We start from the raw sequence: 16,937 nt of genomic DNA on the forward strand, positions 1-16,937 counted from the left end.
TCTACCAACACCAGCTAAAACCTTCTTTTTACCTTCAGACAACTACCTATATCACTAAGAGTTAAATGACTTGTCCAAGTTCACACAGTCAGAATGTATATTTTTGGATTTAAGATCAACTCTCTATTCCAAGGGTCCTCAAACTATGGTCCATGGGTCACATGTGGCCACCCGAGGCCATTTATCTGGCCCCTTACCACATTTCTGGAAGGGATACCTCTTTCATTGCTGATCAGTGAGAGAAGCACTATATGTGGGGACATCGCAAAGTGCAGCATTGCTCACATACAGTACTACTTCTGGTGACATAATCCTTTGCATGGAACCTTGTTTTGAGAGTAACTGAAAGAGGATGAGGCACCGCGCAAAGCATTAAGTGGCTGCACAATGAAAGACGTCAGCATGGTGAGCAGAGATCTTGGGGAGGGGATTCTGCACTGTGTATACTGCTGCCCCATTTAGTGGTGGTGGTGATGGGCCTGTGCAAGGTGTGACAGGCCCATCCCAGCCAGCGCTGCAGCCTCCTCTATCGCAGATAGCGGTATACAGATTTGTTAATAATTTGTTTTTTTTTATAGTTCAGCCCTCCAACAGTCTGAGGGACAGTGAGATGGTCACCTATGTAAAAGTCTATTCACTATATTCTGACTGTCTCTCCAACAAAGCTTAATAAACTATATCAAAATTTTAAATTATTAAATTTAGTTGTAGAGGATTCTAAATATCACCAGAAGAAATAAACTGAATATTTTAGATACCACTAAATTTACTTATAAAAACATGTGTAAAAGAACAAGTGCAAAAAAGTAGAGACCTATTCCCAGAATTTCTATCACTAAATGTTTTTTCAAAGTGGCTTCTAAATTATTTTTAAATTATTATCCTTCAAAAGAAAAAAGCTAATTAGTTACTGATTCCACTTCCACGCCTTTCTTCCAAGATCCATTCTCATTACACCGAAGAGCACACATATGGACTTAGCTGTTTGCGTAATGCGTCCCCCATGAGAGTGTGGGCTCCTGGGGGAAGTGGTCAGATTTTTTACATTCTTTGTGTTCCCCAGGGGGCTGACACAGTCCCTCGCACATAGTAAGTGCTCAGTAATGCTTGTTTATAATGCTGGTGATACAAGAGATCTGGCCTTGCAATCAGGAAGACCTAACAGATGTGTGACACAAGGTAAGCCCCTTAATTTCTCTGGGCCTTACTTTCCTTAATGTCTAAGGTTCCTCTCAGGTAAATTCTATGATCCCAATTCTGACATTTATGAGGCATGAACATGTAATGTCAGATTAAATTTTAAAATACAAAAAAGAGTGACAAAATATATGGCTGATCTCAAAGCCACAAAGACCTAGGTTTAAATCCCATTCTTCTCTCATATTCCTGTGACACTGACCCTCTTTGTGCCACAGATAACTGTTTAAAATAGGGATTCTTAACCTGGGATCCAAGAACTTTTAAAAAATATTTTGGCAACTGCTTTTCAAAATAATTTATTTTTGTAATAATTAATATTTTATTTGATGCATTTAAAAAGTTATTCTGAGAAGGAATCCACAGCTTTTCCCAGACTAGAAAAGTGTCTACAACAACAACAAAAAAAAAAGATTAAAAACCCTTGGTGTAAAACACAATGCTAAGAAGGTACTAGCCGGCATTGTAAAGGGTGAATTATACACTAGGAGTCTCATATACCAATGAAATCACAAATCTAGGACTCTACAATTCCAAACAATAAAACTAATATTGTTTTTCATTAAACTAGAATAATTTTTTTTAATCTAGAAAGGATTAACATTTTACACCCAAGTTAAAAGTTGAGGATGGTACATTAAAAAAATTAAACTTCTTTATAAAGCTTAAATACATCAACAGTAAGTCATAAAGAGCCAAAACTATGTAGAGATATAAAGTTAATAACCATTTTGTTTAATTTTCTCACATGGAAGACAGAACAAAACTGAAACAGCATCCCTATCCATATCAGCAGTTTCTAACTATGGAGTAATTTAATAAGAAAGGGTCCATTTAATTAATTAATCCAGCATAATAAATAAGCAAGCACACATCCTTTGACTGGGTGCTTCAAACATAAATATAAATACTATAGTGGATTAAAAATATAAATTCATTTAAAAGTGAAGTCAGACTAGCATTTTCATTCTGTAATTTTGATCAATAAATATTACCTGTATTACCATATTTTTTATGTTTTAATGTTATAAAGGGGTCCTCAAACTTGAGAATGTTGGGAACTCCTGGTTATTATAGCAAAGGATTGGGGGACAGCTGGGTGGCTCAGTGGATTGAGAGCCAGGCCTAGAGACAGGAGGTCCTGGTTTCAAATATGGCCTTGCTTAGCTTAGCTGTGTGATGCTGGGCAACTCAATTTACCCCCATTGACTATCCTTTCATGCTCTTCTTTCTTGAAACTAATACACAGCATTGATTCTAAAGCTGAAGGTAAGGTTTTTAAAAAATTAAAAAGATAGCAAGGAATATTTAATAGGTTTTAATATAATGTTGTACACAGTGAAGTTCCCCGGTATATGCTATTGATGAATTGGCTTTAAAATCTAATGAAAAGTAAAGGAGATATCAATTGTTTTAGAAAAGGAGGTTAAGGGAGGAACTACAGGAAGAATCAGTTAGTTTCTGGGGTAAAAGCATCTGAAATATCAAAGAGAAATTCTAGATGGCTAAACATCAAATTATGTGATTTCTTTAAAGATTTCAGGTTCAATTTTTCTTTCCATAATGAAAATATTTTCAGTAAAATATTATCATGAGAGATTATATTTAAAAATACTTGATAATGCATAATTAAAATATTACTGTATAGACTTAAAATACAACAAATTACATATTTCCATTCTTCCAGAAAAAAAATTATACTTCAGTCTTGACCCATTCTGGTCTTTTTTTAAAAAATACCAATGTGGATTTTTATGTAAGGCATTAATAATTATGTTAAAGCAGATTGTACTCTTTTAAAATATGGGAAACTTTAAGAAAATTGAAACAATCCCATTAATCTTATTTTTCACTATGGTAGAGATAAATTAACATGCTAATTTGAGACATAGCAAAACTAAAAAAATCTTATTAGATATTTAGCAGCTAAAGTTGATTTAAAAAAATTCTAACATGGAAGGCATTTAAGTTAAAAATTGCCTGGATTAGGCAGCAATATGGTACCATATATACATAGAGAAAAAAATAATCATACTAAACTTGGCAAAAAAATTATGGATTTTAAACATAAATGATAAGCCAATATAAAATATGTGACACCCTAGATGTTAGTGCTCAAGTAATTTCAATTACTCCTTCTACCTTAAGATAAGTGAACATGAGCATTTCTTGTTCTCTGTTATTATTTTAACATGATGTTTGTCATTCAGTAATAACGAGATGACAGCCTTCATTACCTGACCATATGGCAAGTGTTGTAAGTATATGCAATCATATCATCTGATGTAAATTATTACAAGATAATTCAAAAATATAAGAAAATAGATATACCCATACTGACATGTTAGGTTACATATTGCATTTTCAATTTTCTCCTGGTTTGAAAGATTTCTAGGAAGCAAAGTTAACATAGTTTTGTCAAATGACAACTATTCAAAGAATTAGTTTATTTAAAGCATATATTTTTAAAACAAACCAAAACATATGGCAAAATACAACTGAGCCCCCTTAAGTGAACATCTGTTAACATATTTGTATATCAAAATATGAATTACAATATAAATATGAATCATAATATTTACTTGTTAAATGATAAGGTTCATAATGATATCTGTCTATTAATTTGGATTACCACATAGTCAACAGGATGTTCACTGTAAATTAGAATTGAATGTTGAATTATAGGTAGATTTTAACTACAAAATTCAAATAACTAAATAATTTATATAAACATTTTATATTCAAACAAATTTAAAGCATATAATGGAATTACAATGTGAAATCTTAAAACTATCATAGCTTTTTTTTGCTTCAAAGTTAGATATTTCCATATTTAATATTGTAGAGCATGAAGCAATATAATTTTACCAATTTAAATATCTAAGCTCTACCTGAGGCAATGTGCTACAACATATTTATTAAATGTTAGTTTCAATACTGGGAAGACCTGAATGGAAATGCTTTCTTAGCCACCCAAGTCATTTCTCAACCTACAAGTGTGGGCACCTGGGCCAGTCATTTAACCTCTGAGTGATTTGGGCAACTCTCTAAGACTTTTAAATTACAGAAAAGGTGCTGGATTGCATTGGCAGTTCCTGACCCAGTGAAGATCCAGGTTCAGTTCCTATCCTTGTTCCTAAACTATTAATATTAAGAAAACTTTATATTTTAATCTTTAATTGAAGTTAAATTAATTAATTTAATTACTTTTATCATGATATTTACTTAAATATGATAAATATAAATTGTTTGATAATTAATAATTATCTATTTTTTTCATTCCCTTTCTTCTGAAATATTTTACCCTATCCATCCATAAGCATATATGCTTCAACATTTATACCATGATCATTGATTTTTTACCTAGTTTTGGAAAGCCAAGCTAATGATTTCAAATTAATTTTTCACCAAAAGGTTTAAATTAATGAGCTCTAGTTTAAAATAACCATAATCTTTGAGGCGAAAATTTAAATTTAACTTGTATAGCTCTATAGTAGAGATTAGTATACCTTCTGTAATGTCTTATCTGACTTATGTTTCAGCTTCTTCTCTGGAGTATCATTCTTGACTTCCTGATCTTCACAAAGTCTACAGAGTAGTTCTGGCAGAGAATAAATAAAATATTATGCCACCTCATACCATATTACAGCATTCCTCTGTCATTTCAGGGATATACATTCTTAGGTTTCTCAATTATTAATAATGTAGTCTATTTTCTTGTTAAGTCTTTGGTCAGTAGTTGAACAGTGACCTCTTTCATAGCTTTGTGCCACATAATTATGGATCTTTATAGTATCACAATGTGGTTTTTTCCCCCATCATACAAACTTTTCAAAGGTACAATAGAACTATAGGTTAAAGATGCTATACTTTTATTCTCACTTTCATTCTTTTATACACTATTCCTTCTTTTCTTTAAAAGGGGAATTCATTTTCATTTCATCTTTCCAGTCACTAGTAGTTTTGTTCTTTGGGTCTTATTCCCTGCCAGGAGGATGAAAGTGATTGCTCAACAAAGCAACTGGTCACAGAATTAGGATGGACAGAAACTTTAAACCTTTTTTGTTAAGTGAAAGATCATGTATTCTCCAAGATAAATCATATAAGTCATTTTACTGTAAAGCTGTGAATTCATAACAATTAGAAACTCAAATGGCAGAGTGAGTTTATGTCTAGAAAACATTCCAAAAAGCAGCTAAATTTTTTTTCTGACATAAACAAAATTTTCTATTAATAAAATTATTTGCAAAGCTAAAAAAATGAAAATCTATCTTACAAATACTAAAGTCAAAGTGGACCAGAATTGCTTAATCTGTATTTTTGGCATATTAGGTAAATGATTATTGTAAAAAAATATTTCATGTTGAATATTTTTAGGGAATATAAAATCTCTAAAAAATAAAAGGGAAAAGAAGAAACTGCGTTAAGCTAATTGAATAAATGTCAATGTTACCTTGAGAATATTTGTTTAAAGATATAATTTTAAAATACATTTGTACATTTTAGGTCAGTGAAAAACTCTGATTTATTAAGAAAGGAGAATGAGAAAATAGTTTTATTTGCCATAGAGCATTAATGTTTTTGATATACACAGTGATTAATAAGTTTGTTCAAATGAATTAAGCATTTCTTTTGTCTTTGGAACATGTCATACACAATTAAAACTTCTGTGTTCATGAAATAAATGGAACTCTATTCTACAAATAATAAAAGCTAAAAAAAAGTAGAATGCCTCATCCAGGGAATATGTACCTTTACCTTGATAGCAATCTCTTAGCTCCCTTGTTTTTGTTTTTGTTTTTGTTTTTAATTATAGTCCCCTAACACAGTGGTACTGAATACATTTACAACATTTTAAAAGCAATACACAAATATAATATGCAAATTATATTCATTTTATGCATATTTAGCTACCTAGATACCTATTGTATTTCTGGGTACAATAATTATCACTTTATCACTTATTTATCTTAAAAACCAAGATATTTTGCCATTCAAAGTAGATAGGGAGAATGTAACAATATTTTTACTAAAACAAACATTGCAGAACCACTCAAAAATAAAACCATTTGAAACTACCTATTTGGAAGAAATAACTAAATTAAAGCTTGTTGAAATAAACTATTTATTTAACTAAATTAAATAAACATCACAACACAATTTATCTGGGGTCAAATTGGTAGAACAAAATAAACTTCTTCCTAACTTTTACATTACATCAAGCATCCATTACAGTCTATTATATTCAAGGCACTGTCTAGTTGTTTGGTTTCATTGCAAAGAATTTATGGCATTATCACAATTGCATAAGGATTTCCAGAATTGAAAATGCAACCATAACAATGAAAATTTTAACTTTGAAATTATTACATTAAAATGTGGTATTTCTAGATGGGGGCAGCACAACTGTACACTAAAATTTGAAGATTGATCCTGGTTAACAACAAACTCAAGGGAAGCAAAGAAATAAAGTTATCTTTAACAAAGGGATGATTTCATTTTTATAGGTAAGAGAATGAATAAAATTGAGTGGCCTTTTCTCTTGGATTCTTCATATCTATTTTTAAAGGATGAATCTAATTTTTAAGATTTCATTCCATATTATTCTGAATCTAAAGGACAGTAGAACTCAGTACTTGTTGATTCCTGATTTAAGAGTTGTTTAATGGAAGACCCATGATAACCTGGGACTGAATTTGAACCAAAATTATAAATTTTCTCTAAGGAGGGAAAATTGTGACTCCCAATTCTAAAGTTCTATAGCTTTTATTTTCTTCAACCTTGAAGTAATAATTTTTACATTTCTGATTATTTTCCTGTTCTCCCTTTTTTCCAGACCCAAAAAAGGTTAAATAGTAAATTCTCAATTGTATCTAAACTCTTACTTCTGTGTAGTTTCATTTTTTTTCCAAATACAACTTTTTCTCCACAATCAGGTATCTTTCTCCTATCATTCCAATGAAACTGCCAGAGATGTTGTTATAACCAGAAGTAGTAGTTCTTATTTTCGTGTCTTTCCTCATTTTTTTCTGACACTTGACGATACTGACATTCAGGCTTTCTTTGAATATGGCTTCCATGACATTGCCTCTCCTGAATGTCCTTCTACTTTTCTAAAGGTAACTTTCCTCTTCCTCATCCCCTAACTGGGGAAAATCTATTATTGAATGAGGAAAGGTTTGATCATGTATCTCTAAAATTGTTATCTATCAAAGGTTTATAGCAATGCTTATCTTATGTTTCTTGCCCAACTTACAGACAAGTTCACAAAATCTTCCTGCATTTCACTATGCTTCAAGTCCTAAATATCAATTACAGAACTGGAAATAGCATCATGAACTCCTTTTCCAAATAAATTATACAAAAATTAACCTAGAAAACTAGAAATTAACCCAGAAACAATCTTCGATGAGTTCTACTATTCCTATTTCTTCATCCATGGACAAATCTGTAGTATTTATTTGTCATTATTGGTTTTTTCCCTGTCTGAGCTAAGTCTCAACTATTAAACAACTATCATGAACTCATGCTAACTCAATTTTTTAAAACAGCTTTCATTGTAAAATCCTTGCCAAAAGAATTTGTAAATCCAGGTGAATGGCATTTTTTTTGGCTTTTTTATCTTAATTTTTGTTTACGTCCTCAAAATCTTTTGGTAGATTAGAAAACATATTTCAGCTTAATTAAATAACTATCTATTGACTAAAATTTATCAAGGACAGTAATTGGTAATATAGCGCCTCAAAAGAATTAAAGACATAATTCCTATATACAAAGAATTTGAATGTATTAGCAGATTTAAGCCATTTAAGCAATAGTAGAGGTGATAATATGTAAAGGTATTTAGTAGAGACATAAAGTACAATTAGAATTAGAGGGAAAAAACTGATGTGGGCTATGATCATCACGAAAGAACTGAAGAAAAAGGTCAACCTTCAGAAGGGCCTTTCTGGAAAAAGAGAATACAGATGAATTAACAGAAAACTACAGAAGGAAGAGAGATAGCATGTGCAAAGGGACAGTGAATAGAACAAACATAAGGAAACCAGAATCATCGAAGAAAAAAAGTTTCATGAAAGCAAAGAGTAGAAAATAGAGTCAAATAAAGTAAAAACAAAAAATGGAAAGCTGTAAAAGCTAGGTAGGTTGGATTTAACCTTGATAAGTGAGGAAATAGGTAATTGCTATAGTTTTTGGTTTATTTGTTTTTAGCAAATCAATTTGAGGAAGATTCACCCAACAGTAAGGTAAAGGAGAGAAGAGAGAGAGAAAAGACTTGGAAGTGAGAATATTAGGTGATGAGGGCTAGATTAAGAAGTGTGAATTTTAGATTTACTCTATCCTGCTTAGTCTTTAAAAAGTTCTAGCAACCAGGAATGTATATACCCCCACTTAAGGATTAAGTGTGGGGGAGGAAGGTCTATGACCCATGTGTGCTAGTGACAAATCAGAAACAATTGACTGACCCCCCCCTGGGCCATCCAAAGCCAAGTTTAAGCCACCATTGCTACATATAAGACAAAGGAAGTGACATAAAGAACTGCCTTTATATTTTGTGTCACTTCCTGTGAGAAGGATTTGGACATGAAACTATGATTGCGGAGGAGCTCCAGCATGAGACCTGCGACTGCTCCCCTTAGATGATCAAGAGGTGAGTGAGAAGGCTGACTCCCCTTTCCTTGGCTTTTCCGGAGGCACAGGCCTCTGAAGAGGCCCATCTATTGGATTCTCCTTTCCTTGGCTTTTCTGGAGGCACCAGCCTATGGAGAGGTCCATCCCTTTGCTGAGACCTCAGAACTCCTGCCTGGTTCAGATCAGGCGAGGGCAACTATCCTTCCCTTTTTCCCTTCTCTCCCTCATTCTTAATTTCTTCCTTCTATTATAAATAAACTACTGTAAAATCCCATTCTGACGTGAGTGTTCCATTTGGATTTAGAATTTAAATGCCTGGTGACCAACTAAAAATATATTCAGTCCAACCATATAATTTAACATGAACAGAAGGTAACATTGGGAATGGAGAGGAAGGACTGAATCGAAAACTTGAAGGAACTTGATTGATTCAGTCAGGGACAAAAATTAGGAAAGGTGGAGTCCAAGTATAACTTGATATTTAAAGTCCAAGTAACTAGTAAAATGGTGATACCATTAGTAGGGCAATGGAACATTCTAGAGTAAATATCTTAAATTAGATAAATATATTTTTGAAATAAGTGTTTTCCTTTTTTTTCCTTCCACACTCTGAAACCAGCAGCCTATTAATCTCTAATTGTCCAATTATTTACTCATTCAGCACCTCGCCTGGAGCCATAAGGTCCATGTTGAAAAATCAATAAATATTTGCTTAATTGTACTAAAATAAATTAAAATTCTAATTAATTTTCCTCTAAATTATTCCATGAACTTTACCATTTTCTACATCCATAAAGAATCTGAAAGATTAAATTTCATTATACTTTCGTATTTCTTCTAAATATTAAATGTTCTTATTGATTTTTAAAACATAAAAAATATAGTGTTGATGTTGTTATATATCTTTTAGCAGGATACTTAAACCTAAAGTCATAAATTTTCCTTCTTTTACTTACTTCTTATGTTTCCTAAAATTTCTGCCTTGAATTTTTCTAAGATAATTCCCTTATAATGGCTTTATTTAAAGTTTTTGGACCCTGTATGAAGTGATGAAATAACAAAAGGACTTCATTATAAGAATCAATGTCCAATTCAGACCAAAAGCATTTAGTAAATTCTCACTATACTTAAAGGGCTCTGCCATTAAGTCACTAGACATATCCTCTCCTCTCAATTTAAAAAAAAAAAAACAGTTGTTCTCCTCTAGGATGCCACACTCTGCAAGTGGGATGGACCTTAAGGATATAGATGGAGACAGACAGAATCTCATGCAAACTTGCTTCCAACTCCCTTCCCATGCTACACTTTATAAATGGGAAAAATGGAGACTTTCCAAAGGGACATGGCTATTTTTTCTGAGATTCAACCAGAACAAGTCTGATTTTCTCTTCTTTTATCAAAGCTACAATCTGATTTTGCTGATGTGACTGCCTGAGTAAGCCCTGGGCAGAGTCAGAAGATGCGAGTTCCTATACTGCTGCCACCACCAAGGAGTATGCAATATCAATCAAAGCTTATTTTGTGTCAGCCACAGTTCTAACTGCTGGGATACAAAGAAAGTAAAAAATGTCATTCCTGCCCCTGAGGAATATTCCAATGAAGGGAAGGGGAGGTACTGGGAAAATCCTGCAATGGAAGTGGGGTTTGAGCTGAGTCATGAAGTCAAATCATCGAATCTAGGAAGCAGAGGTGAGGAGAAAAAGATAATCACAGGCAGGGGTGACAGCTAGTATGACAGCATGAAATTAAGATATAGGATGACATGTGCAAAGAACAGCAAAGGCCAGGATGGCCAGAAGGCCATAATAATAAAAAAAGAAAGACTAGAGAGGAGTAAAGGAGACTGAAAAAGGAAAAATAAGCCAGTTTTAAAGGGTCTTAAATGTCAAACAATACATTTCATATTTGGCCCTGATGATAATCAGGAGCCACTGGAGTTTACTGATGGGGGGAAAGAGCAAGAACATGGTTCTTTCTATATAGCAGGAGAGTCACTTTGACAACTGAGGAGGGGACAGATTGGAGTGAAGAGAATCCACAAGGCTAATGTGGTTGCCTTAGTGTGAGGAGACAAGGGTCTGTTCAGAGGTGCCAGATGTGCTGTGTGTTGAGGGAAAGGATTATATGGAGGAAATGTTGTGAAGGTAAAAATGCCAGGCCTTAAACACAGACTGGATATATGGGATAAATGTGAATGAGTCCTGGGTGCCTGGATGCGTGGGTGGATGGTGGTGATGGCATTGGGGAGAGTTGGTGTTGGGGTGGGGAGGGGGCAAACTAGAGGAAAGACTGCCACATCTGTGAAACAAGAGTGAAGGAGGAAACAGTGTGAGAAAAAAATATGGATGACGAGATGAAGAGGCAAGAGGAGAAAAAAGAATTCTTGGCAAATGGCTTGAAAATTTTGGTGAAGTATGTAACCTTATATACAACTTGGAAATTTGAAGTGAGTCACTTCATCTATATTTCCATTTCCTCATATGTAAAATGAGAAAATCAGTACTTAATTTTCCTTACTTTAGTGCTTTTCAGAGGAAAAAATAAGGAAAAATTATGTGAACCCTTTGATTTAGCAGTACCACTATTAGATTTCTATCCAAAAGAGATCAAAGATAAGGGGAAAAGGACCTCTGTATCAGTGCTTTTTGAGGTAGCAAAAAATTAGAATTGAAAAAATGCCCATCAATTAGGGAACAGATGAATAAGTTGTGGTATATAATTGTATTGTATAGCGAGGGAAATTACAAAGTGCAAGAGAATGATTGACAGGCTGTGAGATCATAATCTTCCTAAGCTTGATTAGGTCAGAATTCCTAGGGACAGTTGTTTCAATTGTCATTCTGGACCTGGGATAGCAAGGAGACAGGTGTGTATGTGAATCATCTTGAAACCCATCCATCAAGATACTGGCCTTTTTAATATCTGCTGCACAGTGTGATTGAAGAGTGGAATATCTACTTGGAAAAGACCACCTGTGGACATTACACCTGGGATTCCTGTTTCTGGCTCACCAAGGACTCTTTGTGAGATACTGATGCCATATTAGACTTGCCTTTAGATAACTTGGGCTTTAGTTCAGTGTAAGTCAGATATTGTTTATTTAGTGGGTAAATTAATTCAGATTTCACCCGTTACCATTTCCCTTTCCTTCATCCCTTCTATGTTAAATAAATTCAATATTTATATTTTTTCCCTCTATATTTCTTCCCTTCCGCCTATCCAAATTATCTATATTTTTAAAAAATGGAATCCTATTGTGTCATAAGAAATGTCAGCCAGGCAAATCACAAAAATACTTGGAAAGACTTATATGAAGTGATACAAAGTGAAATGAGTGGAACCAGGAGAACATTATACATATTAATAGCAATAATGTAAGATGAATAACTTAATTATTAGTGGAAATGCAAGGATCCAAAACAATTCCAAAGAATTCAAAACAAAAAAGACCTGATGGAGTCTGAATGAAGATTTAAGTATAACATTCTTCATTTTATTTCCTTCATGAATTTTCTCTAGTGTAAATGATATATGTCTTCCTTCACAACATGGAAATATGTATTGCATGATAACACACAATATTCTATTACTTGCTATGCTGTGGAGGGAGAGGGTAAGAGAGAGAGAGGGGCTGAGAGGGAGAAAACAAGGATGAAAAAATCTCAGAAAACAATTATTAAATTTTTATTTATGTGTAACTGGGAAAAATATTAAAAATTTTAAATTACATGAATGTATTTTGTAAACTAAAAACAACTAAAATTCTAGTACAGGTAGTGGACATTGTTGCCAACATAACTGTGCAATGATCTCAAAACTTGATTGCCCTTTCATGTTCCTTTATCTTTATGTTGTATGATAACTGTATATGTTCCCTCTTTTTAAAAACTCTCTCCACTCTTAATTTCCAAACAAGGAATACTGCTCATTTCTTCCCACTATGCCTTGGGCTTTCTAATTCTGTACCATTTTTCATATGTTTCTTTAGTCTGATATTTTCTTCAATGATCCATCCTTCCTTCAGGGATAAGCTAAAATGATTTTGTTCAAAGAAGCCTTCCAAAATCCTTATCAGAAGCAATTCCTCTCTTCTCTAAAAAGCACCCATTAGCTCTCTTATTATCATTGCATAGTCATATTGGTTCACACTTAACTTCCCTAGTAGATTTCAACCTCCATGAGGGTCAAAATTATATCTTACTCCTTTTTAATTCTTCAGAGTGCCATGGAAAGAGCAATATTCTTTCTAATAATTTCAACTGCTTTTACCAACAGTTTTCTGGAATTATTGAAATGATATAAACATTAGCTAGTACAAGTTATACCTGTAGTTCTTGACTCTACCCACTATAAGACTTAGGTAGTGATTATTAATGAAATACTTTTAAGTTAAACATTAGAAGAGATGAAGAAAGGGTAAGCGATTTTGATCCCATCCCCATTATATATATAACATGTTTCCTGCTTGAAACTACAAGTAGCCCAGAAGAAAGTGCCAACATGTCCTGTTTTTTCTCTGATTCAGAAAACTAGTTTAATCATAATATCTCAGGTTAAATGGACAAACAAATACAACTTGTGATCTGCCCCAGAGCTCTAGAATTGGTTCTATTTCTAATCAGCCCTAAATACCTCATCCCTACTCTTCTCCACTACTCTCAGAACCAAATACTGATCCCTCCCTAAACAATATGACTCATATCAGAGTAGCAGAGCCACCCTTTCTGGCAAACTAAATAAACCTTGCAATAGTTTAAAATGTTTGGTCTGGTCACCTATAATTCCTGTCTCTCCACAAAAATAAAGAATCTGACGCACTTCAAAAAGAAAAAGGAAATGTAAAATAATTTTTAAAACAGTTACCTATAAATGTATATATACTATATATTCATTTGCATAATTAATTTACCTTCTCTTTCTAGTTCCAGATGTGCATTCATTTCTTGCATATTAGCTACTTCCACAGACCTAAAAACTTTAAGTTGATCCAGTTCTTCTTCAAGATTCATACTATTTAAAAATTCAAAATAATGTATTACTTTTTAAAAATTTAAACATTAAAGTAAATTTTAGTTAAATCAGTCAATAAACATTGAGTTTCTACTATTTGTCATGCATTATGCTAAGTGCTGGGGATACAAAAAAAAGAGACAAAAGACAGTACTTGATCTAGAGGAGCTCACAGTCTAAGTGGAGGGAGACAGCATGAAAAAAAACTATGTACAAACTATCTAGAATATCAGAATAAATTGGGAATAATCAAAAGAGGCAAGGTACAAGGTAAGAAAAGTTTCAAAAAGCTTTTTGTACAAGTTAGGATTTAAATCTGTGACTTGAAGAAAGTCAGGATGAGAAGATGATGAAGGAGATGATTCCAGGCTGGGGACAGACAGCTATTGAATATGCTCAGAATGGTTGCATGGAGGAAGATGGAATCTCTCTAAGAAGGAAAGAAATCAGTGTTATTGGAGGAAGAGTATGTGGGAAGAAATAAAGTAGCAAAGACTGAAAAGGTATAGGGAGAGTTTAGAATAGGAAACATGTTACATAAGACAAAGAACCAGACAATTTGATTTTAAGGCCCAATTTTCAACTTGAGCAGTTTGAACCATTATCCCAGCAGGGGGTCTGTGGAAGCAGCTAGAGCCTACAGTTTCACAGTGAACTGTAGTAACCGTGAGCTGAACTCTAGGTGGCTCCAAAATCCATCTCCCAGTCAACTTGACTAAAAGGCTCTGTGCACTCAGAAAATCTGGTGAACTAGTGACATAAAATCACCATGGGATTTTCTCTGTTAGATATGGTTTTTCTCATTTTCACTATTATACCGGATTATATACAAAACTTCTTGCCTATGACTTTCTAACACAATTACTCTCATTGACATTCCTGGAACTAATCTCTTATGTCCCCGTGTTACTATTGTTTTCGTTGTGCTTTTACATGATGATCGAATCTTTGGCAGTCATTTTTAAACATTTAAAATCAAACAACAAGCAAGCTACTGCCAAGAATGATCTAATGCTAACAGTGAACTATCTAGAGACTAAACTAGATAGAATGGAAATTCAGTATGAGGAATTACTCAAAGCTAAAGGGGCAATGGCAGAAAGTAATGGACATGAAGCAACTAAATTAGAGGGTGCAACCAAATCAGATAAACCAACTAAATTACAAATGGAAATAAAAATAGAAATAGAAACTGAAGCACTAGAAAGCATACCAGCACATGTTTCCTTTAAGGGAGGAACCTGTAGAGTCTCCAGAGAGTGATATAGTGAATCTTACTTACCACAAAAGATTTACACAAGCTGATATAGGCAATTTTAAGAAAAATACCCCAAAATATGAAGAAGAACCAATGGGAGTTTTAAAGCAGTTCAAGCACTTAATTAAGCTCTGTAATCCTTCTTATTTGTACTTTTGACATCCTTATGGATGAATTATTGACAAAGAGGGAGAAACACCAGATTATAGAGGACACTAATAATAACCCCCGAATTACCAATTTGCCAACTGAAGATCCTGGGGATGGGGTGGGGGAGTTAACTCTGTTGCAACATACAGAGACTTAACTATAGCCAGGGAGGCAATAATTGAAACAATGCGGCATAATTCCAAATGTCCAGAAACCTGGTCTAAATTTGAGTGCCTAAATCAGTAAGTGAGAGAGACAACCACCACTTTCCTTGATAGAATTATTGATTGCTGGAAAATGAACTGGGTTGGATATTTTAACAGAGGAAAACGTAAATCATGTTCACAGGCAGTTTGTGAAAAATGCATGCTCTGCAATCTGAAATTATTTTTGGAGTAACTGTCCAAATTGACTTGATATGGGTTTGATGAAATTCAGAGAACTGCTAATTATGTTTTCCAAGATAGGAAAGATAGACAATCAGAATAGGTAAACAGTATTACTGATAACTTAACCAAAGAAATCAGAGAACTTAAACAAAAACTGAAATACACTGAAGTGCAGAAAAAAACAGTAGCTGTGCTAAGAACTTATAGACAACCCAGAAATAACTACAACCCCAGACAATACAGACAAACCCTAAGATGTTTTCTTTGTAACATACCTGGTCATCTCATAAGAGACTGCAGATTTAGGGGACAATTCTTTGGACAAAAGTTCAGGGGAAACCGAGGTAATAAGTTTAATTGCCTTAATGGATTCAGGAAAAATGGATATGGAAATTATGTTTAATAACAGATTTAATAATGGATTAAACAATGTATCCCGGGATGGGAGACCAAACTACCCAAATTATTTTGATACTGGATGCTACCATAATTCACAAAAAGCCTCAGACCTGAATTGAATGCAAAATTATATCAAAGCGGGTGTTCATCCAAAATATTCCCACCTAGCTGGTGGAAATCTTGAAAACTTGATATGCAAAAAGGTGCAACTTCATTAGGAAGGTATGCCAAGGACTATACAGTTAAAGATATAGTATATGGAGAAAATGGACTAGGAAGTATGGGCAATGAAATAAGAACTAATGAAAATGACAAAGAGATCTTAAAAACATGGCAAATTAGTACAGAAGAAATCAATGAAGAATTAGAGAATGTGGAACAGGAACAAGTGTTGAGTTTTTCTGATCCTAGTGTGTTATCTGCTATAATACCCATCTATTCTTCAGAAAATAGCACAGAACAGCATGGAATCCTAAAAATAGGAACCCAAGTTTACAATTACCTCTTGGACACAGGTTCTGCCAAATCTGTGTTGCAGAAATCCTCTGAGGAGTGCAAATCAGTGGATTCAATGGAAGTTGTGGGTGTTACAGGAAAACCACAAAGAATAAATACATTAGAACCAAGAATGGTTTTGCTTGGACCTCTAAGTGTAGGACACTCTTTCCTCTTAATGCCAAATTTCCTATTGAATCTAGTGGGTGGGAATCTTCTTTGTAAATTGAGAGCAACCATAGTATGTACACCAACCAGAGATATTTCTTTGAAACTCTGAGAAGAATCCCTGAACCTTTTCCCTGTACTATTCCTGTAGAGTCAGAGGGGAAGGGAATAAGATCTATCAGATACCATATGATACTCTAAAAGGCTTATGGGCTACAGATTCTATGGATTTAGTTTTA

The 16,937-nt window shown here is 33.6% G+C and overlaps 1 protein-coding gene across 1 annotated transcript in view; it reads right to left on the reverse strand.

Annotated features, from left to right (window-relative positions):
• CNTLN (centlein) overlaps positions 1-16,937 on the reverse strand; it is a 512,321-nt gene that overhangs the window by 136,927 nt on the left and 358,457 nt on the right. The window contains exons 14-15 of the mRNA XM_016424268.2: positions 13,739-13,839; positions 4,707-4,798 (exon numbers count right to left, since the gene is read on the reverse strand). Of these exons, the coding sequence (XP_016279754.2) occupies positions 4,707-4,798; positions 13,739-13,839 (193 nt within the window). The remainder of the gene's footprint in view (positions 1-4,706; positions 4,799-13,738; positions 13,840-16,937) is intronic.

This window comes from Monodelphis domestica, chromosome 7 (assembly GCF_027887165.1).
Source record: "Monodelphis domestica isolate mMonDom1 chromosome 7, mMonDom1.pri, whole genome shotgun sequence".
Taxonomy (NCBI): Eukaryota; Metazoa; Chordata; class Mammalia; order Didelphimorphia; family Didelphidae; genus Monodelphis; species Monodelphis domestica.